The sequence below is a fragment of the Prionailurus viverrinus genome, chromosome A1, assembly GCF_022837055.1.
Source record: "Prionailurus viverrinus isolate Anna chromosome A1, UM_Priviv_1.0, whole genome shotgun sequence".
NCBI lineage: Eukaryota > Metazoa > Chordata > Mammalia > Carnivora > Felidae > Prionailurus > Prionailurus viverrinus.
Window position 1 is genome coordinate 210,393,847 of NC_062561.1, and position 24,090 is coordinate 210,417,936.

Below are 24,090 nucleotides of genomic sequence, written 5' to 3' on the forward strand. Positions count from 1 at the left end.
GGATGAAATGTAGGTTTTAGTTTTAGAAAGCTAAGTCTGATGGCAGGATAAAAGATGTATTTGAGGACCAAATAAAAAACAAGGAGATTAGTTGGGAGGGAGGCTCCTGGGAGGTCCTGGTAAGGGACAAAAGAGGGACTAAATTCTAGCAAGAGGAGAAGGGAAAGAGAAGAAGGTCAAATATAAGAGAGTCAGCAGACAGCATGGATAGAAACTGGCAAATGTTTACATGAGGTGGCAGGGGGTGAGGGAGGAGTCATTATTATGACTTCCATGTCCCTTATTTGTGTAGTTGAGGGACATAGGGAATGTAAGATTGTATGGGGTTAAGACAATGAGACCCGAGGGCCATGAAGAGTGTGAGGGCCTATGGAATACCGACTGGAGAGGTCCACCCTGGTGATGGGACTACAGGTCCAATGAGCACCCACTATTGGTCCAGTCCTGGTTCTGAGGTCCTCACTCACCAAAGTTGATACAGAAATCCTATGTGTCCTTTGCCAATCTTGTGTGGACAAAAAAAAGTTTTTTATAAAATTCTCGAGTGAGATAGATCATCTCATGCATAAAAAGGGCCACTTGTGTTGCGGGTAACAATGAGAAGATCATCTTCGTGCTAAATCTGTCTTTCTCTCCCCTTACATCATAGGCAGGCTCCGCCAAGACCGCTATGATATAGTTTTTATTCTCCCCTCCAACCCTCCATGACAACTTTTGGCCGTGCAAGACGAATACTTCCATATGGTGCAATGTTTATGTTAAGACCGGGAAAAAATATGAAATGCTTTCAGTAAATTTCATCCAAGAAACAGTAGATTTACAAATCCTAAGCAGTTGGAACAAAATATTGGTCTGTAATTGATTTTGGATGAAGTGTATTTCAACAGGAATAGGAAACTTGAGGCAGTTTGTTAATTACTGATGCTTAGAAATCTTGAGTGTCTTTGTACAGCCCTCCCTACTATTATCTCAGACAGATTACTTGACTTCTTGAGTTTATTCTGTCTTGTCTGTAAAATGGGTTTAGCAACTTTACCTACTCATGGTTTGTTTTTTTTTTTTTTTGAGGATTAAATGAGCTATTACAAGTTAAGAGCTCAGAATGGTAGTCATCAGACAGTAGGCTTGTAGCAAATGTTAGTTCTTATTACCTATTACCTATAAGCTAAGTGATGAGGGAAGGGGAATAGGATGAAGATAGGGGTGGAAAGGAAAAAGGATAGAGAGCAGGTGACAAGAATGGTTTTTAGGATGTATTTATAGAGGAATGCCCATTTCTACCTCAGAACTGCAGGGGCAGGAAAGCTACGTACACGTGAGTAGTTGTTACAAAAGGTTTTTGGGAGGGGGTGGGCATGTGAGGCCTGCAACTTTCCAACACACATTTTGGATCATCATTCATTTTTATTATTATTTAATTCACTAGGCTAAATGAGAGCAGGAGGGCAGAAGGCAAGAGGACTAAACACTCCTGAATTTTCTAGCAGGGACTATTTGACATGCAAAATTACCCCAGGTCTGTGTGAAACCAGTCCACAGAATTTTACTCTATTGACTCATTATTACTTTGGACAAACTGCCAACCTTTGTTTTAGTTTTCCAGTCACAAAAGCACAAGGATCTTATAGAATGATTTTTTTCTTTTAAGTGGGCTCCACACCCAGTATGGAGCCTAACACGAGGCTTGAACTCACAACCCTGAGATCAACACCTGAGCTGAAATCGAGAGTTGGACATTTGGGGTGTCTGGGTGGCTTAGTCAGCTGAGCGTCTGACTTTGGCTCAGGTCATGATCTTACGGTTCGCGGGTTCAAGCCCCACATTGTGCTCTGTGATGTCAGCCTGTCAGCTTGTCAGTGCAGAGACCACTTCAGATCCTCTGTTCCCCTCTCTTTGCTCCTCCCCTAACTTGTGCTCTCCCAAAAATAAATAATTTTTTTAAAAAAAGAGTTGGACATTTAACAAACTGAGCCACCCAGATACCCCTAGAATGATTCTTTACTATCTTCTAATTACATAGCTCTTACATATACAAAGCATTTCTACACTTTCCTAACTTAATAGGAATAAAAATCAGGCCAAGTAGGTATCATTAGCTCTATTTTAAAATAGGAAATAATGTATTGTATGTTTACTACATGCCAGGTGCTATACTAAACACTTTACAAGGAGCGTCTCATCTAATCCTGTAACAAATCTATGAGGGTGGTGCTATCATCATCTGAGACTAGAAGAGAGAAGTTTAAGAACTCCCAAGGTGACCCAGACAGTAAAGGGCAGAGCCAAGGTTTGAACCCACATGGGTCTGACTTCAAAGCCTGCTTCCTAAATCCTAACCACTGTAGTCTGTTGTTCAAGAATAATTAGATACATGTTCTTTCCTAGTACGGCAATGCTTTTAGCCTGAACTCAGCCTAATTACTTATAATCATGTAAACAACTGTGGTGAAATTATACAGAAATACTAAACTTTTTGATGTCTATTTCCATATTATGCTCCTAGAATTGCTCAAGACACATGTCTGTCTCTATGTACATTCCCCTCCCCTAAGGTTATAAGAATCTGTACAAGACCAATAACTGTTAAATAAAGTTTCCAAATACCTAAAGCACTTGGTAATAGGCTAAGAATCTGTTTCTCATTTGTATTACAGATTTCATAGTTGTAGTTAAGAATATGTAAGGACAACTGTAGTGAAGGGTAGCCACCAATCTTTTGAATGGTTCAATAATGCAAAGCACAAAAGTTGCTCATAAAAATGCATTTTTTATTTCATTAAAAAAAAAAATCCTGTCCAATATTCCTCCCCCTCATGCAAATAGCTTTCACGTGAGAGTCTTCAGATTTTACGCTTTTTCCATTCGGGCTCATTCTTTGTTTCCTCATCATCAGATTCAACTTGGGCAAACATGGTTTTGGGCTGAGTCCTAAAAGAAAGTTAATGAAAAGAGGAAAAATTTAGTTGGCAAGTGTTTATTAGATTAGACCTTTGCTACTTTCATCAAGTGGAAGCACATTTGGGGAATCAATTACATCTTAATTATTAAGTATTAATCATTAAACTTTTGGCAAAGAAAAAGATAATGGAAATTTAATTATGTTCAACAAAAGAGTCGATTCTTTTTTTTTTATTTTTTTAACTTTTTTTTTTTTTTTTAATTTATTTTTGGGACAGAGAGAAACAGAGCATGAACGGGGGAGGGGCAGAGAGAGAGGAGGACACAGAATCGGAAACAGGCTCCAGGCTCTGAGCCATCAGCCCAGAGCCCGACGCGGGGCTCGAACTCCCGGACCGCAAGATCGTGACCTGGCTGAAGTCGGACGCTTAACCGACTGTGCCACCCAGGTGCCCCGAGTCGATTCTTTTAAAGGTTTTCTCTCTGTAGCAGACTATGTATGCTGTCCTTTTCTTAAATAAAATGAAAATGTGTCAAATTCAGGACAATCTCATACATCCATAACCACCCTCTCCTTCAAACTCAGGCTAATTGGGATTGTTTGGGAGGCCAAATTATAGTCACCGAGCAAGAATACACATGATCTAGGGCACCTGGATGGCTCAGTCAGTTAAGTGTCCGACTCTGGGTTTTGGCTCAGGTCCTGATCTCACGGTTCATGAGTTCAACCCCCTCTTTAGGCTCTGTGCGGGCAGCACAGAGACTGCTTCAGATTCTCTCTCTCCTTCTCTCTCTCTGCCCCACCCCCCGACTGTCTCTCTCTCTCGCAAAATAAATAAACTTTAAAAAAATAATAAAAAATTCAGAGAAAAAGGAATACACATGATTTTTATTTACAGCTCTCTGGGTTGTTCCTGGACTTAAGTAGTCCAAATACACGTGATTATGGTGCACATGAACAAGAAAATTTGAGATAATAGCTTTCTTATTTAATGAGTCTAAAATAAGAGATAAGATATATAGTAACTTGAGCACTGCCAGCAAAACTAAAAAACAAAACAAATCGACATTCTCTCCACCCCATGCATTGAAATGTCAAGCGTTTTAGGATACATCACTGAGTATCATTGCTCTAATACTGGCACACAGTACCTCAAGCAATCTTTGCATTAGGACTTTCTGTGCTTTGTAAACATACCTGGTTCAAGGACTTTCCTTTTTATACCACTCACACAGAAAATAATTTCAAGAATATGTCAAAGGGTTATAATTTATGCTTCTTTTGGTCATGCTGATTTCCCTTTAAAAACAGCTCTATCACATTACAAGGAAATACTGAAACACTGTACCTGAAGATCATCTATTTTAGCTCACATCTTCATCCTGAATTCAATTCATTACATCATGGTAGTTCCAGAATTTTAAAATAATGACAACAACAATTCCTTTTCTTTGACAAATAAAAACAGGGTTAAAACCCGACATTACTTGTTGTTGTTTATTTATTATCCTGGGAAGAACTATGTACCATCCACATTCAAGCTCATGTTGTTCTAATGCAAGCCATGTACTGGAATTCCTCATGCATAAGTTAGTTACAACTCCTGTCTCTCTAGTGACCCACACAACTACCTCGAGCCCAAGGTGTCCCCATACACAATCCAGTCGGTTCAACCTCTTGTCACTTCAAGACACTGTCATGACCTCTGCAAATAAGTCACAGCTCTAACATTTCCAAAAACAGCTGCAGATTTTCAGAGGTCATGAGTTGCTGAATTACTAGAAAGCAGGACCCCTGGCTTTCTAACATGCTACAATATGGCAACTGGTACTCATTACATATTTCATCTTTTGGCAAAGCTGTGGACCACTTAGGGATGGGCAAACCCATATGGGAACAAATCTGTCTGGTTTAAAAAGTCCTTTGGATTAGATGGTTAATTTTTTTTTTTAATGTTTATTTATTCTTGAGACAGAGACAGAGCGTGAACAGGGGAGGGGCAGAGAGAGAGGGAGACACAGAATCTGAAACAGACTCCAGGCTCTGAGCTGTCAGCACAGAGCCCAAAGCACACTGGGCTTGAACCTATGAGCCGTGAGATCATGACCTGAGCCGAAGTCAGACGCTTAACTGACTGAGCCACCCAGGCACCCCTAGATGGTTAATTTCTAAAGAGAAAAAATAACAGTCTTGTAACGGTATCTGGCAGTGCTTCTGAAGACACCAGCTCAGAGTTAGCCGCAGTGAGACTTCAGTACTAAGAAATTGTAATGGTGTTTATTTTGGATATAAAGAAAAATTAAATGACAGATTACAGGAAGAATAGAGCCGAGAGCTTAAAAAGGCTATTTCATTTAAGTAGTTACTCTCAAATTCTACCTGCTTCCCAAAGGTATTTTTGGCAGGTTGGTGGCTAACCTGAAGGGTGTAGAATCAATGGAACTATTTCACAGGGGGCAGAAAGGGGGTAATAATTGTAAAGAGGCATGGGGAACATTTTGTGGGGATGGAAATGTTCTATAATCTTGACTGAAGTGGTGATTACATAAGTGCATACATTTGTCAAGACTTGAAATGGGTGAATTTTGCATTAGACATAAATTATACTTCAATAAAATGGACTTATAAAGAAAATCAAAACAACTGAGAAGGTGAATAACAAAGGAATGAAAGGGTAAACATAATAATACAACACTCAATTTCCCAGTGGCCAAGATAAAGAAAAAGAAAAAGGAAAAATACTAGTTTTTCAGAGGAGGTGTCTTTTCCCCCAGCACTAAACTCAGCAAAATTTACTGAGTAGATCTTTATATCAGGATCACTTAAGACTCCCCCTTTGAATTACCAGACCATACAGTTTCCTTTGTCCTTTCTAGGTATTTTAACTTAGGGGATATGAGTTTGTTTGGAAGGCAGAATGGTCTCTTTGCAAAACTCCATGAAATTTAGTATTTTAAATTCCATTTTTAAAAACTAATAACAGTGTTGCTGGAAAACAACCATATTCTGTATATGCAACGTCAAATCATGACATTTAGCTTTCAAATAGCCAGGCTTTCCTTCCCCCAGTTGCCAAAATCAAGGTATAAACTACCCAAATTTTCCCAGCAACACTTGTTTAGCACTTTGTCTTTCATTTTGTTGGCCAGTAGGGAATACCTGAGTGTAGGAAGTAGGCCCCTTTCAACAAACGGTGCTGGCAAAATTGTACTATATGCAATAAATAAAACTGGACCCTTGCCTTACATGATGCAAAAATTAACTTGAAATGGATCAAAGACCTAAACCTAAGAGCAAAAACTATAAAATGTTATGGAAAAGCTTTATGACATTAGATGTGGCAATGATTTCTTTGATAAGACACCAAAAGCCCAAGCACAAAAGACAAACAGGTAAATTGAACTGTATCAAAATTAAAAATTTCTGTGCATCAATGGACACAGTTAACAGACTGAAAAGGCAACAACCTATGAAATGGGAGAAAATATTTGCTAATCATATATTTAATAACGAATTAATATCTAGAATAAAGAACTACAACTCAACAATAACTACAACAACAACAACAAAGCCAAACAGTACAGTTAAAAACTGGGCAAAGGAGGGGTGCCTGGGTGGCTTAGTCAGTTAAGTGTCTGACTTTGGCTCAGGTCCTGGTCTCCTGGTTCGGGAGTTCGAGCCCCGCATCAGGCTCTGTGCTGATAGTTCTGAACTGGGAATCTGCTTCAGATTCTGTGTCTCCTTCGCTCTCTCTCTGCCCCTCCCCTGATCGCACTCTGTCTCCCTCTCTCTAAAATAAATAAACATTAACAAAATTAAAAAGAAAAAACTGGGCAAAGGACTTGAATAGATATTTCTCCAAAGAAGACAAGCAAAAGACTAACAAACACATAAAAAGATGCTCAACATCGCTAATCAGTAGGGAAATGCAGATCAAAACCACAATGAGATAACACCTCACACCCATTAGGATGGCTACTATCAAACAAAAGACAAATAAACAAACAAAACCCAGAAAATAACATGTATTGGCCAGGATGTGGAGAACTGGGACCCTTTACACAGTGATGGTGGGAATGCAAAATGGTGCAGCTTCTAGGGAAAAAAAATATGGCAGTTCCTCAAAAATTTCAAAATAAAATTACCATGTGATCTAGCGATTCCACTTCAGGAAATATGCCCAAAAGAATTGAAAGAAGGGTCTTAAAATGATATTTTATTAGAGATTAATAAATGTTCCGTGCATTATTCAGAACAGTCAGAAGGCAGAAGCAACCTCAGTGTCGTGGACAGATGAATGGATAAACAACATGTGGCACACACGTACAATGAGATATTATTCAGTCTTAAAAAGGAAAGAAATGCTGGCAAATGCTACACGCCTGTGCCTGGAGGACATTATGCTAACTGAAATAGGCTAGTCACAAAAAGACAAATACTGTATAATTCCACTTACATGTGGTACTGAGGTAGTCATATTTATAAGAGAGAAAGCTGGACAGCAGTTGCCAGGGACTGGGTAGAGGGGAAAGAACAAGCTGTTTAGTGAGTACAGAGTTTTAGTTTTGCAAGATGAGAAGAATTCTGGAGATTGGTTGTACAACAATGTGAATGTACTTAACACTACTGAAATGTACACGTAAAAATGATTAAGAGGTTAAATTTTATGTTTATGTGTGCTTTACCAAAATTAAAAAAAAGATTTTTTTTTGGATTAAAAAAAGAAGAACGAACCAGACTCCTTGGACTTGGGAATAAGGAAGAATGAACCCACTTCTAGAATAAACAGGAGGTACCCTGGAGAAGGTCTTACCCTCCAATCTGGGGTCCTGCCTAGAGCAGTGCTTCTCAAACCATCCATGATACAAGGCTAGTCTTTGTTTTCTAATTTCCAATCCCTTGCAGACAAATATACTACTTCTAGAAAAATAAAAAGACTGCAAAGTACTGACCCAAATTTTCATTAGATTCCAAACATATATCAACTTGCTACACAATTTTCTAAGTGCTTGCTCTCAATTCCTGTGCTTATCTATCTCATGAGCCAGTACTGGCTGCTGGACCGCACCTTCCCTCTCAGCTTGGGAAAGAAAGTGGCAAAGCAGGGCTCTGAATCTAGGCTGGGAAGTAAGAATCTGTCTTCTTAACATCAGCTCTTAAACACAATGAGCTTCCTCCAGTGTGGGAAAGTACTTCTCACCTCTGGAGAAGCTGGCCCTGGATTATGCAACTGAAGATTGGACGCAGGCATGGGGTTCGAGGCTGCACTCTCACAGGCCCACCCTTGAAGTAAAGGAGCAGTCTTTACTTCTTGGGGGTTAGGCATGACGAAGTGAACGGAGATGTGGACCACAGACAGAAGTGTCCCTTGTTCCAATCCAACCTGCCCCCATACCAACATTCTTACGGCACAAATCAGAGCCCTCCATAAAAGCTATATGCTGAAGAAAGACCAGGTTCTTTAAAAAAACAGTATTTGAGTTGAGTACACTGAACACCTCTGTCTAGACTAGAGAATGCCAGTGTTTTATAGAAGCAAAGTGAGAGAATTATAGCTTTAAATCTTGTAGCTATTCTGTCTTTTCAGCAATTTTTATCTTCAAATTTATTTCCAGCAGTTATTCTTTTGAAAAATTTTGGAAACTCATGTATGAGAAAGAGCAAAAAAAAAAAAAAAATTCAATTCAGGATTATCTAGGGCATTTAAAACTGATTTCTTCAGTCACTACTTTTTAAGACAATGAGAAACAGAGATGATTAAACAGAGTTAGGAATAGAACCAAAAGATTTCTTCCCTGGGGGATGGCCTAATTTGCCCTTGGCATAGAAAACTACTATAAAAATAAATCAACAATGTCAAGCAGGAGTAAAATGACACATTCAAAAAAAAAGTTAATGGATTTGAAAACACTTAAAAGTTGGTCCAGAAATCCCTGCTTTTAAAACCAACAGGAAACCAACAAATAAACAACAACAAAAAATGCTTCAAGTCTCTATTCACATTGTCACTGGCCACAAAAATGGATTCCTTTCTGGGCTGCTTGAAGAAACGGAATTTGTGTACTGATTTTAATATAGACTCTGTTGAGTGCTTCCATAAGGAAGAGTAGAACAAATCAAACCAAATGGGCCTGAACACATGGCAGGAACTCAGGAAATACAAATATAAATAAGTAATGAGCAAGAAATATATTCCACCACCTTGAGAAAGCATTTCCATTACCGATCCATTACCTGTGTTCTATTAAATCAGTTCCTCCAGGATTCTATACCTCCTTTCTCAAGAGACAGGAAATTGTCAACTCAAACCTTCAGCCTCATGGCTGGAGATTTATGTAAGTTGCCCAAAACAAAAGCCTATAAAGGGGCTGACTTGAAGAAAAAGGAGGTAAGGGGAACATTCCATTCAGCCAAAAGTATAATCACCACAGTTGCTCAACAGGTTAGTGGGAACAACGGTAAGCCTCAGTGAGCACGAGCAGAGTAATCCACCTTATTGAAATCAGCTTTATTCAGGCTACCTATTTTACTGGTTTGTGGCCCACACTTACCCATTTTCCTAAGTATTAAATGAAAACTTAAGCTTACAGAAGGCTGATGTGAAACTTGTGTTTTCCAGTTTAACTCACTTTGCGAATAGTAAACATTTTTCACTTGACTGTATATGTCAACTTGTTTATTAGACTTACCAAGAAAAGGAGAACAGATTACATATCAACATGGTTATTATTACTAATCATTAAATAAACTAATCAGAGAGGGGCTGAAAGGTTTTTTTGTTTTATTTTGTTTTAGCTTCAGTAAACTCTGCATTTGCTAATAGTTAATATTTCATGAAGCAAATGTAAAATCTTAAGCAAATGTCTTTCTCAAATCTATAAATTCTGATTAGATGATATTTTGTGCTGAATAATTTTCCCCTTGGGACATTTTTTTAAACTGAATTCTCAAAGTTATTTGTACAAAGTGAGTCTTTTCCAGCAACTGTGTTCTAACAGAAAAATGTCGGAAGCCCAACAAAAACTGAATCCCACCTTTGGTGGTTCTGCCCAGAAGAATTTTGTGTAGAACAGTCAGATTCCCCCTGCAATACTCTTATGAGGGCATTTCTGCAGTGCACTGTTTGTGCAAGAGATTCAAAGTGTCCGCGAGCAGTCCTTTCTCTTCTGACCAAGCTCCAACCTGGGCCTTCTATGCTCCTTTTTTAGTGCTCAGGCCACAGAAGAATCTCAGAATGTTTTCAGCTGCAATGGCAAGTCCACAGGTCACATTCTCATTAATTACAGATATTCTTCTAATACGATTCATTCAAAGCCAGCTCCAGGGTCACAGAATGAGGATGAGGAGAAATCACTCGTAATATTTAGTCATCACTATGTGAGTGGAAACCACAAGCTTTTTTGGCTCAGGGCCCATTGTTTATTATGAAGGAAAACCTCAAAGCCAAAGTCAATTATAGCCATGACTTGACAATCTGACACACTTGTTAACCCTGTTAGAATGAATACGGTCCAGATGAACTGTGACCCGGTCATCACAATTGCAGAATTATTAAGATTAAATAAAGGGCCTGACCAAAAGATTCCACTTGAAATGGTCCCTTCTTTCTGGTGAAGAGCTAATCAAAGATAATTTTTTTTTTTAATATTCGGGATGCATAAGAAGATGAGACGCAACATGATGTTTCTAGAGAAAGAATGTTCTATTTTCTTCACAAACTGAACACATAATATTTTGGAAACTACATAAACATATCTCAGACTCATCAAATAGGGCACACTAACTCATAATGCTGGGCGTGTGAGTTCAAAGACGAGTGAGGGTGGAAAAAGGGACAAATGTGAAGCCCGTGGCAACTAGAAACAGAAAGAAAGTGAGGAAAGGAAAACAGAAAGAGCCTTCTAAAATCACCATCACCTGCCTTATCACTAAATAGTTAAACAAGTCAGAAGGATAAAATCTTTGAAGAGTACGCAGGCCTGGGGCCACCCAGGTGTTAGCAGTACCCCCTCCAGGCTCACGTTTATAGCCAGCGTTACTGCAGCCCTGCTCTCTTCCTTCCCAGAGGAGGAAACAGCCTCAGCGAGCGTAAGTAAAGCACAGAGGGAGCACAACACCTCAGAACTTCTGATTCTTAGTCTCGTGTTCGGCTATGCCATGCTGGCTCACACGATAGTCTTTTCAGCTTCCCTATTGCTCAATGTTTTAAATAATTACTGGTTGCTTTGTGATGAGAAGCAGTACACTACAGTTGTCAAAAGCAGAAGCCTGACTCTGAAGCCAGACTTCTGCATTCAAATCCCAATTCTGCTACCTGCTACCTGTGTGGCTTTGGTCAAGTTATAAGCCTCAACTTCCTCATCTATAACATGGGAACAATGATACTACCTACTTCATAGGGATGTTGTGGAGATTAAGTGAATATATACAAAGTTCTTAAACAAGGCTGGCATGGTGTAAGTATAATAAATATGTCATTATTATTACACCCTTTGCTTTGGCTATCAGGTGTTCCTCACCTCATATAAAAAGTATGTTTTCAAAAAGTTGTATGTAGAATATATTTGGTAAAATAATTTATATATTAAATACACCACAGCGGCTTGCTATTTAAAAAAAAACTGGGGGAAATTATTTGGTTATGTAAGTAATCTGTCTTCAGTATAAACCTGTATAATTAGAATAATCTACTCTGTACATTTGAATTTTCTATGGGTGAATCATTTGTGGTTTATTTTAAATAATTACTTTTGTATTATTACTGAACTTTAGTGTGCAAAATAATCACCTGAGAAACTTCTTAAGATGCAGATTTCCAGTCCCAAGCCCACAAAGTCTGAGTTGGTCTGAGGTGCAGTCTAGAAACCTGTACCTTTAACCCCCTACCCCCACCCTTGACTCTGACGCAAGGCAGTCTACAAAACCACTTTGAGAAATGCTGGCCTCTATATAGGAATATGGTGGACAGGGATGATCAGTTACCTAAATATAACTCAGGAAAAAAGTTACATTTTCCTCTGTGGGTTTATGTCTCTTTCTGACACAAATAATATATAAACCTTTACTCACTTAAGGAACAACTTCTTCAGGGGTGCCTGGGTGGCTCAGTCGGTTAAGCGTCCGACTTCGGCTCAGGTCATGATCTCGTGGTTTGTGAGTTCAAGCCCCACGTCGGGTTCTGTGCGGATAGCTCAGAGCCCGGAGCCTGCTTCAGATTCTGTGTCTCTCCATCTCTCGGCCCCTCCCCTGCTCATGCTCTGTGTCTCTCTCTGTCTCTCAATAATAAATAAACGTTAAAAAAAAAAAAAAGAACCTGTTTAAATATTGCCTACTGATTTAACATGACTTTAAATGGATCCTTTATGGGTGGGAATGATATTTTAATACACACACATATTCATGTATCCCATATCTGACAAGACATGCATGTTGAAGATTCAATCTACCGAACCAGCAATAATGGCAGCTTCTCTGGCAAGAAAAGTGACCATGGCTGACAGAGCTGTCAGGCTGGCAGGCTACTGGCCAGGGTCCAGGCTCCCACGCACGTCCATCCCCGTCTGATGTGTAAGCTAATAGCATTCTGGATCTATATCCTACCCACTCTCCAGCCAGCTCCTCCCCCCTCTCTCCAGCCACTTCTTTTAACAAGAAACTGTAATTGAATCTGACCATGTGTGGCTGAACAAGAGGCCTCTGTGATCCTGCTGTGTTTTAAAACTTCCATGGCTATTACATTGCTGGTGCCAGGAACGAAATGCAAATACTCAACCAGTAAAGGTGAAGTGCTCAAAGACTCTTTGTGATCACCACTGGAGAACAAAGGTATGTATATGCCTTGTTCATGTGCAAGCCAGGAGATTTAGGTAATGTCTAATTGTGCTCTTCTGTGATAAAGGGAAATACAGTAAATCTTCATTTCATCACTGACAGAAGTCAATTGCAGCGAAGAAAAACAACCAGACACACATTCTCAATTACAGTGACCTTTACGAAAAGATCCTTTTAAATATTAGCTTCCCTTCGAACACTTTGCCACTTGGCAGTAAACAGTATACTCTAGCAGGTGAACACAGGAGAAATAGCACTGCAATTCTGGCTAACGAATCACATGCCACAGACAGTGCCATGAACTTAGTTAGCATGCAATAAATGGAAGGTGACAAAATTGGGTGGAAGGAAGGAGATGGGAGCAAAACACAACAGCAGAAGGGTATATATCAAGAGAGAGCACAGTCCTCTGAAAAGCTCATGAGATTAAGGATAGAGAGAGCTGAAGTGCGGCTCCAGCTACAATCACTCTCGACTGCAAGCTTCAGTCTCCTCACATGTAGTGTAAAAGACATGACCTGTTCTCCCCACTTTACAGAGCTAATATTTAAACTAGCACATTATTCAACTGTAAATATAACTAAGTCACCTACAATGCAGGAAAGTATCATTTGTTAACGGTCACCAAAAAACAAAAAGAACTTCTGCTTCAATTAATTCTATTTAAAACTAAAAATCTGGATGAATGATTTCCCAAGAAAATACTAATTACTGAGCAGACTCAGAAGAGTAGGAAAATCCCAATAGAGTATTTATCATGAGGGGATGGAAAAGAAAGCGAAAAATTAAGAAATTACTTCTTAACCTCTCCTCCACAAAAGCACCAGGTTTTGACACTTTCACAGGTGAATTTTATCAACTCTTTACAGAGTAGATAGATTTAATGGTATTCAAAACAGTCTGAGAGTATACATAGAAAAAGCATACAAAATTTTTATGAACCCAGTTTGACACATGACAAAGAACAAACCATAACTATGTTAGGGTCATACCAAAGAAACAAGGATAATTCAATATGAGGAAATTCAGTAATATAGTTCATTGTATTTCTTGATCAAAGTATAAAAGTCATATGATCACTTCCACAGAAATATAATAAACAAATCCAATAAAATTCAGCATCTCTTTCAGATAAACATACCTCTGGTCTTTGTATGGTGTTTTCTTTGCATGGGATGCTCTTCCCTTGGATATCTACACGGCTTACTCCCTCATTTCATTTAAGTCAAAAATCACTTAGCAGAGGTTTTACCCCAATCACCATAGCTAAAATATAGCACCCTTTTTGCTACATCCTCTTATCTCTATTTTAGTTTTATTCTTTGCACTAACTACCATCTAAAATTTATGGATTTATTTAGTGTCTGTCTCTGCCTACTTGAATATAACTTCCATAAAAATTACTGTATCCCCATAACCTAGAACAGTACCTGACATATTACAGGTGTTCAATAAATCTTTGTTGAATAAATAAATGGAAGAGAAAGATATGGATTCATCCTTAATGTCTTACATGTGTGAGTTTTCAAAAGTTATGCTTCATGGAGATGTATCGTTAAATTGAACAATATGAAATTGCCAATATTTGACTTTTTTTCACCTACAAAAAGGCCAATTAGGTATTTTAACCTAATAGAGTCACTTCTGTTAAAGTTCAAGAAAAAGATGTGTGCAACCATGATATTATTTAATATTGTTCTGGCACTATTAGTCAATACATTAGATAACTTAAATTGGGAAACATCTATTCATAATAAAAACTCTCAACCAAGTAGGGTTAGAGAGAATATACCTCAACATTATAAAGGCCATATATGAAAACCCACAGCTAACATCACACTCAATGATGAAAACTGAGAGCCTTCTAAGATCAGGAATAAGACAAGGATGTCTACTCTTGCCACTTTTTTTTTTTTTTTACGTTTTTTATTTTATTTTTGAGACAGAGAGAGACAGAGCATGAACAGGGGAGGGGCAGAGAGAGAGGGAGACACAGAATCTGAAACAGGCTCCAGGCTCTGAGCTGTCAGCACAGAGCCCGACACGGGGGCTGTGAGATCATGACCTGAGCCGAAGTCAGACGGTTAACCGACCAAGCCACCCAGGCACCCCCACTCTTGCCACTTTTATCCAACATAATACTAAAGTCCAAGCCACAACAATCAGACAAGAAAAAGAAATGAGGCATCCATGGTGGTAAAGAAGAAGTTAAACCATCACCATTAGCAGATGACATTATACTACACATAAAAAATCCTAAAGACTCCACCAAAAACATATTAGAAGTAATAAATGAATTCAGTAAAGTTGCAGTACACAAAATTAATCCCCAGAAGTTGTTAGTGTTTCTATACACAAATAAATAAAGTGCCAGAAAGAGAAATTAAGAAAATAACACTTACAATTGCACCAAAAAGAATAATATACCTAGAAATAAACTTAACCAAAGAGGTGAAAGAATGTACTCTGAAAACTATAAAACAATGATGAAAGAAATTGAAGATGACACAAACAAATGGAAAGATATTCCATGCTCATGGATTGGAAGAACAAACATTATTAAAATGTCCATATTACCCAAAGCAATCTACAAATACAATGTAATCCCTATTAAAATACCAACAATATTTTCTACAAATCTAGAACAAATAATCTCAAAATGTGTATGGAACCACAAAGACCCCGAATATCCAAAGCAATCCTGAGAAAAAAGAACAAAGATAGAGGTATCAGAACACCAGATCTTAAGATATACCACAAAGCTGTAGTAATCAAAACACCATGGCACTGGCACAAAAATAGACACATAGTTCAATGGAACAGACTAGAGAGCCCAGAAATAAACCCATACTTCAATGCTCAATTAATCTATAGCAAATGAGGCAAGAATACACAGTGGGGAAAAGACTGTCTTCAATAAATGGTGTTGGAAAAACTGGATAGCTACAGGCAAAAAAATGAAATTGGATCACTTTCTTCATACCATACACACACACACACACACACACACACACACACACACACACACACCTCAAAATGGATTAAAGACCTAAATGTGAGACCCAAAACCACAAAAATCCTAGAAGAGAGCACTGGCAATAATTTCTGTGATATCAGTTGTAACATTTTTCTAGATATGTCTCCTAAGGCAAGAGAACAAAAGCAAAAATAAACATGTGGGACTCCATCAAAATAAAATGCTTCTACACAGCAAAGGAAACCATCAACAAAACTAAATGACAACCTACCAAATAGAAGATATTTGCAAATGACCTATCCAATAAGGGGTTAATATTCAAAATATATAAAGAGGAGTCATAAATTCAGCAGAAGAAAAGATTCTTTTTACAATGGCATAAAAATGTGAAAGATCTATTTAAAGAAAACTTAAAAATACTACTGAGAGGTAAAGAGATGTGACTAAATAGAAAGACATACCCTGCTCTTGGTTTAAAAGAACCAATATTGTAGGGGCGCCTGGGTGGCTCAGTCAGTTGAGCGACCGACTTCAGCTCAGGTCATGATCTCTCAGTCTGTGAGTTCTAGTCCCGCGTCGGGCTCTGTGCTGACAGCTCAGAGCCTGGAGCCTGCTTCAGATTCTGTGTCTCCCTCTCACTCTGCCCCTCCCCCACTCTTGCTCTGTCTGTCTCAGAAATAAACATTAAAAAAAATTTTTTTAAAAAGAACCAATATTGTAAAACTCTATCTAAATTAATATATAATATAACTCAATTCCAGTAAAAATATTACCAAGAATTGAGGTGGGGGGAGGTGTTTCCTAGATAACTTAGAGTAAAGTCTTGGATACCTATAAAAATGAAAATTTTTACTAAGAAGAATAATGAGAAGAATAATGTAGGAAGGCCTACAACAATGAAAAGTTTGGTGCTGCTACTTGAACAGACCAATTAATAGAACAGAAGAGAGAGCCCATAAATTGGCTAAAATTCATATGTAAGTGCAGTGTGTGTAACGATGTGATTTCAATTCAATGAGGAAAACTAGATCATCCAACTAAAAAGTGTTACAGCAACTGGCTAACCAAGAGGAAAAAATTAAACTGGAGCTCTGCTGTTGTAGGCTGGAAAAATAGTCCCTCCCAAAATATCCACCTTAAATCCCTGGGAGCTGTGAATATTACCTTATTTGGAAAAAAAGGTCTTTGCAGATGTGATTAAGGACTTTAAGATGAGGAGAGGGTCCTGGATCATCTTGGGTGGGCCCCAAATGACATCAGAGGTATCCTTGTAAGACAGAAGAGGAAACCAACACAAAGCACAAGGCATTGCCAAGATGGAGAAGAGACTGGGGCAATGTGGCTACAAGCCCAGCTAGCAGGCAGCCTCCAGAAGCTAGCAGAGGCAGGGAACAAATTTTCCCCTAGAGCCTCTGTATGGAATGCGGCTCTGGTGACACCTTGATTTCACACTTCCAGCCTGCAGAACCATGAGAGAATTAAGTTCTGTTTTCCAGGCCACCAAGTTTGTGGTAATTTGTTACAGTGGCCACAGTATACAAATATACCTTCCTCACTCCCTTCACTAAAATAATTTCAGGTGAACAGAAATTTAACTCTAAAAAATAATTTAAAAAATGGTGAAATAGAAAGATGGGAGAATCTGAAGAATTACCTTAGATGGGAAGCCTTCCTAACTAAAACAAAACCCAGGAAGGAAAAAATTCCTAAAGGTGACTACATTAAAATAAATTTGATAGCACACTGCTCCAAATAGGTTTGTGTGTGTTTACACACAAAGCAAATTACTGAGGTATCTCTATAAATGTTGAACTAATACTGACCACTGATTATTGGGTGATATTAACAATGTATAATTTATAGGAGGGTGTCAAAGATCTTACTTACTATTGAAGAGAATGAGACACTGAGAAGATACCTTTTAGAACCTACTGGATAGTAAGTCCTTGATAGAACCAAGGCCAGGGAGCTGGCCTTAGAATTTCCAGGTTATTGTTCTAACTTCTAACAGCTAATTACTTTGATGGAGGATCTAACTTTAATGTTGTATGTAATTTTCATGTCTGAGAGTTTAGGTAATACATGCACATAATGAACAAAACTTTCCAGCATTGCTAACAGGCAGACTATGGAACTTTGAAGGCCCCTTTCACTTTCACACACACAACCCCATTCCTGTTCCTTTGTTCACTACTTAAAACATACCTACCACCTCCATTTCTTGGCTCTCCTCCCAGAGGGAGTCCAGGTATAGATGAACAGATATGTATATAGATACATCCACTGCTTAAAAACACAGGTAGACATCATGTTTTATAAGCTGGTTTCTGTTTTTGCTTGTAGGTTGGTTTTGTACTTAGGAGATTAGGCCACATCCATCCACATATATATCTAGCCCATTCTTTATACTTTCTTGATATCTTTCATCGTATGGATAGGCTATACTTTTCTAAAACAATACCCCATTGAAGGACATTTACATTGTTTTCAGTCTTTTGCTTTCCTACACAATACTGAGCTTAATATCTTTGGACATACATATTTGCCCACTTGTGCAAAACTTCCTGAAATACAATTGCCAAGTCAAAGGGTATTTGCATTTTAAATTTGTATAGATAGTGCTAAATTTTTCTCCAAATGATGCTCACTATGTTTAGCAAATTTTAAAACATGGCTCTGTTTATTCCTCTCTCCTCAGTTATTTTTTTTGTATGTTTCTAAACAAGTTTCTTTAAGTATAAAAAAAACCCTAATAGTAATAGAAAATAATGACCCCATTAAAAACTGAGTGTCAACAGAGGCACAATCTACAAGCTTATCTGACTGCCAATGATGCATTGACATACATTAGCTTACACACATACAAATTCTATACAAAAGGCAGCTAAGTGTGCACTATTTAGTTGGCCAGCCTTGATATGACCCTCTTAGCTGCTGTAATATTATCCAACTAATGGTTCAGAGATGTTCCATCTGTACTGTCTGGTTATTAGTACACACTGTGAACCACCACCACTGACATGCCACAGTAAGGTCTGTTCTGCTACAACATGTACAGCAGAGGATGCAGTGCTCCCCCCGCCCCCACTCCCAAAGGCCCTCAAATCTCTTTAGCATTTTTGTGTGGGGTGCTTTCACTCACAACAGCAGCACCTATCTGTCTTTGTCAGAGGGCTATCAGCAGGTTGCTAAAGCCCTGGAAAGCTGGAAGTACATGGGAATGTCTCCCCCCAACCCCACCTGCAGCCATTAGCAATAACCAATAGATACTGGGGTATAAATACTCCAGTTACCATGCCTCTGACCAGGGTCTCCAGGGTTACCCTGTAGAGCGAGCCAAAGTGACCCCCTTGAAACTGTGCTTGATACTCCCTTACTTGGTTTCATTACAGTTCTCCACTCTCCTCCTGGTTTTCTCTATGGACGCTTCCTAATAAATCACCTTTATATGAATCTTTTTCTCAGGTCGGCTTCTAAGAAACCCAAGCTATTGCTTCTTTTGGCTAAGGTCAAGTGTAGTATCTGTTCTTATCAGTTTAAGAAATCCAAGCTAAAACAATGTGTTTTTTCTTTTATGCAAAGTAGCTCATAATGATTAGCAGATAGGGAACTTATATTGCTATAACACGTACACTGATTTGGTTTATAAGTGATTTTTTTCCAGCACAGTAATGTTTTGAAAAGTGATCAGTGTCCAGCTTTCTCATAATTTAAGAGAAAACTTTAATATATAAAGACACCAAGAAAAAAACCTGACTATACCTCCAGCAATACAAAAATACATATGGCCAAGTTTATTTAATGTAGCTCTGTTAGAAATTGCAAAATACTGGAACACCCTAAATACCCACTCATAGGAGATAGCTGAATAAACTATGTGCCTCCCTACACTGGAGCACTATGCAGCTGTGGAAAAATGAGAAGGAGCTCTGGGAACCGATGTAGAGTGATCTCCAGGGCATAATCCTAAGTGAAAAATAGCAGAGCCCAAAAGGGTATTTATATTATGCTACCCTTCATGTGAGAAAGGAGAGGGTGTAAGAAAATACTCACAAATCTGTTCGTTTGTGCAAGAGACCTACAGGAAAGATAGGGCAGAAACTAAAGAGATTAATTACCTGCAGAGGTGGGTGGGGAAGAGACTGAGTGAGGCAGGCTATGGGCAAGAAAAACAAAGATGAACTGTGGCACATCTTGTGGTATCAGAAAGTAAGGAAGTGCTCAAAAAAATACAGGGATCTGTCAAAAGAGGACAGGAGTTATTCTGAAAGAGATTCTTTTAGCCAAAGTTGGAACAATTTGAGCAAAAACCTAAATAATGATAGTACTGAATTTTAACCCATAAAGTATTTTGAAGTCCACACTGATATAAAAAATACTTGAAAAATAAGTAAATGTGGGAGAAGGGACAATTCTTCCTTTTAGTAGAATTCCAATTAATAAATGTGGAAGAAACAGGGAAATAGAAAATCACCATTAGGCAAACACCACAGTAATAACTACTGCAGGCAAATCTACCCACGGATAATAAAATTAGAGAGCCAAAGTTTAAAGAGGGGCAGGATTTTCAGAGCTGTAAAATATCACCCCCAAATAATTTATTAACTCAAAATAATGACAGTAACTTACAGTGGAGAAACTTGGCAGATATCACCTTAACCAGGTGACCAAGGTCAACCTCACCACCGATAAGACATACTGACATGACATTCTTGATATGATGAACCCAAAGGGATACAACATCAGCCCTGTATTATGTTTGCCTAAAATACACAGTTTCATTCCAATTGTGTGAAATATCAGACAAATCTAAACTGAGAGACAAAATGTACAAAATAACAGACCAGTGTTCACCAAAAGTGTCAAGGTCATGAAAGACAAGAAAGACTGAGAAACCGTAAAGACTGGATGAGACTAGGGGCACCTGGGTGGCTCAGCTGGTTAAGCATCTAACTTTTGAAATTGGCTTGGAGTATGATCTTGCGGTTTATGAGATGGAGCCCCGCGTCAGGCTCTGGGCTGACAGTGTGGAACCTCCTCGGGATTCTCTCTGTCCCTCCCTCTCTGCCCCTCTATCCAACTCTCTCAAAACAAATAAATAAACTTTAGGAAAAAAAAAAGACTGGATGAGACTAGGGAGAAACAACTAAATGTAATATGGTGATATGGGACCCCTGACAGGATCCCTAGAGAGAGAAAGAATATCAGTGGATAAACTGGGGAAAATCAAATAAGGTCTGTTGCTTCATCAATAATATTGTTCCAATATTAATTTTTCTAGCATTGCTAAATAGTTGTACTGTGGTTATGTAAGGTGGTAACATTAGGGTAAATTGGGTGAAGAGTGTACATGAGCTCTTTGCAATTTTTCTGTAAGTCTAAAATTGTTTAAAATGAAAAATTAAGAATCCAAAATTCTACAATACTACCTTTCTTTTGTGTAAATTTATCTGTTTTAGTGGCTTTAAGAAACACTACAAGTTCATCCATGTTGAGCTATTTCAGGGAATCTGAGCAGGCAGGCTCTACTCTGTCTATGTACGTGTTACGTACATAGTTCTGCAAATAAAAGAAGTCCTTAATGACAGACCTACAGACTGCTCCCCTTCATTTGCTTTTAACTCTCTTCAACTAAGATAATGCATACAGTGATTTTCCTTTTTTCAGTCACAGATAGAATGGGCTTCATACAATGGGTTTCCACTGGGCTAAAACTCTGATGAAACTGACCTACTTTAAAAATTCACCATTTTAGGGGCGTCTGGGTGGCTCAGTTGGCTAAGTGTCTGACTTTGGCTCAGGTCATGATCTCACAGTTCATGGGTTCAAGCCCCATGTCAGGCTCTGTGCTGACAGCTTGGAGCCTGGAGCCTGGAGCCTGATTCAGATACTGTGTCTTCCTCTCTTTCTGTTCCTCCCCCACTTGCACTCCGCCTCTCTCTCTCTCAAAAATAAATAAAGATTAATTTTTTTTTTTTTTTTTTTACCATTTTAAGAGTCCTAAGATACAAACAAATGCCTAGGTTCAGGACTATGAGTACCTGGCTTATTTTTCATGCTCAAGAATAGAACAAGAAATGGAGAGTTAGAACCTCAAAGCAGCCATTGTTACATTCTTTTCTATTCATTAAACATAATAATTTTTCTTATTTTAAAGGATTGTTTTCTTACTTAGAATATGCTGGAGAAACCCAATATGGGTTGTCTTCGGCTGCTTTAGCATGCCGCAAAATGGCTTCCCGGGGATTGCTGTCATCAGTTTTGTCCAAAGCAATGTTCTTCACAATGTATGATGACAGAGTGCCCCCATGGGTTCCAACCCGGCCACCACGACCTGTTTCAAAGGAAAAAAACCAATCAGATAATGGAATGAGCATGACAGTATATATGTATACCTTGTATACACTGTACTTATCTGAAAAGGCTGAGAATCCTTCAGTCCTGGCTTCCAAGGTGGCTGGTTACATGAGTAACAGAGTCAGGCCAGAACTTCACATTTACCCGATTTTTGGCATCCCCTATGGAATCAAGGTTTGGAACACTCTGGGGCTTCTTCAGACCTTGGTTTGAGGTGCACAGATCTCAAGAATACTTCAGTATCATCCTTTCAGCTTTCACAACCAAAGTAGGAAATCACCAAACCTTAACTTTCCCATAACATTTTTAAATAGAAAGAGATGTTTTTTTGATGTGTTTTAGCTGTTTAACTTACATAGTGATACTAATGCAGCAGGAATTACAAATACTTTGCCATGAATATGCCTTAAAAACATTCCTCAGGCATGAACATTTGAAATTCAATTAATAAAAATAACCAATATTTGTTAGACACTATTTTAGCCTTAAACAAACACATCTTAGGGCTTGCCATCTTCCAGGTACCTTGTAGGAGAGAAAACAAGTAAGTTGAATACATTGATTCACATTATTTTATGGTGCTGGAACTGCTCCAGTAGACAGAAAGCTCTGTAAGGGCAGGGATTTGTTAAGATCTGCTAGATCCTTAACAGCTAGCCTGGTGCCTGGTACTCAAAAATGTATGACATTTTAGGAAAAATTAAAAAACAAAACAAAAACGCATGAAGAGCCAAACTGTGCTAAAAAATTAATTCTATACATCAAAATAAGAGACTAAATAAGGCAGGAAAGAATTCATTGGGAAAGCATTTGTGTGGCCAGTAACTATTACGGTACTTAGAGGAAGGAGAGATCTCTTCAGGCTGAGGTGGTTAGGAAGGTCTTTGGGAAGAGGTAGATACAGTTTGCGAAAGCTCAGAAGGCAGAGGTCACTTTGAGTGAGCAGAATGGCTTAAGTACAAAAGTATAGAAAGAGGACAATTCAATCAATGGGCATTTGCAGGCAGAAATGAACCAACAGTCAGTCGTATCAGAATATCAGAGTAAGAGAGAAGTGAGGTGGAATGCTCAGAAGTGAGTTTGAGTACACTAAGGAGAACCTTGATTCTCTGAAAATGCAAATGGAAGTGGGAAGCTTATGAAATTTGGGGGCAGTAGCAACATGAAAGCCAGAGGAGTTGGGGCGCTGGGGTGGCTCAGTTGGTTAAGCACCTGGCTTTGGTTCAGGTCATGATCTCATGGTTTCATGAGTTCAAGCCCTGCATCAGGCTCTGCGCTGACAGCTCACGCTGTCTCTGTCTCTCTCAAAATAAATAAACTTAAAAAAAATTTTTAAAAAAGAAAGCCAGAGAAATTGTAAATAAAAGCTGTGTATAAGATGGATGGAGGCAGGGTGGGGAGCAGAGAGAGAGACTGACTTGAGATAAGATGCCTAGTTAGAAGGGCTTTTCAATAATCCATGTAAGAATACTATTTGGGAACTTTGATTAGAATGGTGGCAGGGAAAATGAAAACAAAAAAAAGTTTAGAGATGTGAAATGTTTCCAAAGCTGAAGGTGCAGGCCAAACAGATGTAGGCCCACAGCTGAGGTTCAAGATGAATGAACAAGTTAAAAGCTATATATAGGCTTAGGAGCCTAAGACAAGGGAAACCACACAAGCGATAGCTAGTAAAATGGGATTCCAGTAGAGGCATGTGTTCATGATAGCCAACGCTGTCTTGCTTTCTTCTGGTACCTATTTTCGTAAAAACTCTAAGGACCTTTATTCATCTTGTAGGGGAATGGGCAGCTCCATTATATCAACAAAGAACTCAATGACTGTAACTTTTTGCCTTGTGTGAAACCTAATCCAGTCTGGATTCTAGTTAAAGTACCCAAATGTTGTATATGAAACCAATATTGAGAGCAGTGGTTTCATCACCAGGTTCTAGGAGCCCCAAAGTACTACCAAGGTCACCTAAAAGAGCTCAAGTTAGACAGCAAGCAGAGAGGGCTCTAGGCTTCCTCTCCATTTTTATCAGTCT

At 38.6% G+C, this 24,090-nt stretch overlaps 1 protein-coding gene across 2 annotated transcripts in view; it reads right to left on the minus strand.

The window, feature by feature from the left end:
- Nucleotides 1-2,751: 2,751 nt before the first annotated feature.
- The window catches only part of WDR70 (WD repeat domain 70), a 312,572-nt gene continuing 291,233 nt past the window's right edge, over nt 2,752-24,090 (minus strand). Inside the window, exons 17-18 of one of the 2 annotated variants that reach the window (XM_047858021.1) lie at nt 21,879-22,041; nt 2,752-2,928 (exon numbers count right to left, since the gene is read on the minus strand). In XM_047858021.1, coding sequence (XP_047713977.1) covers nt 2,841-2,928; nt 21,879-22,041 — 251 coding nt within the window. In that variant the 3' untranslated portion in view covers nt 2,752-2,840. Of the gene's footprint in view, nt 2,929-21,878; nt 22,226-24,090 lie in introns of those variants that run through there. The other variant, XM_047858030.1, reaches the window with a different exon arrangement.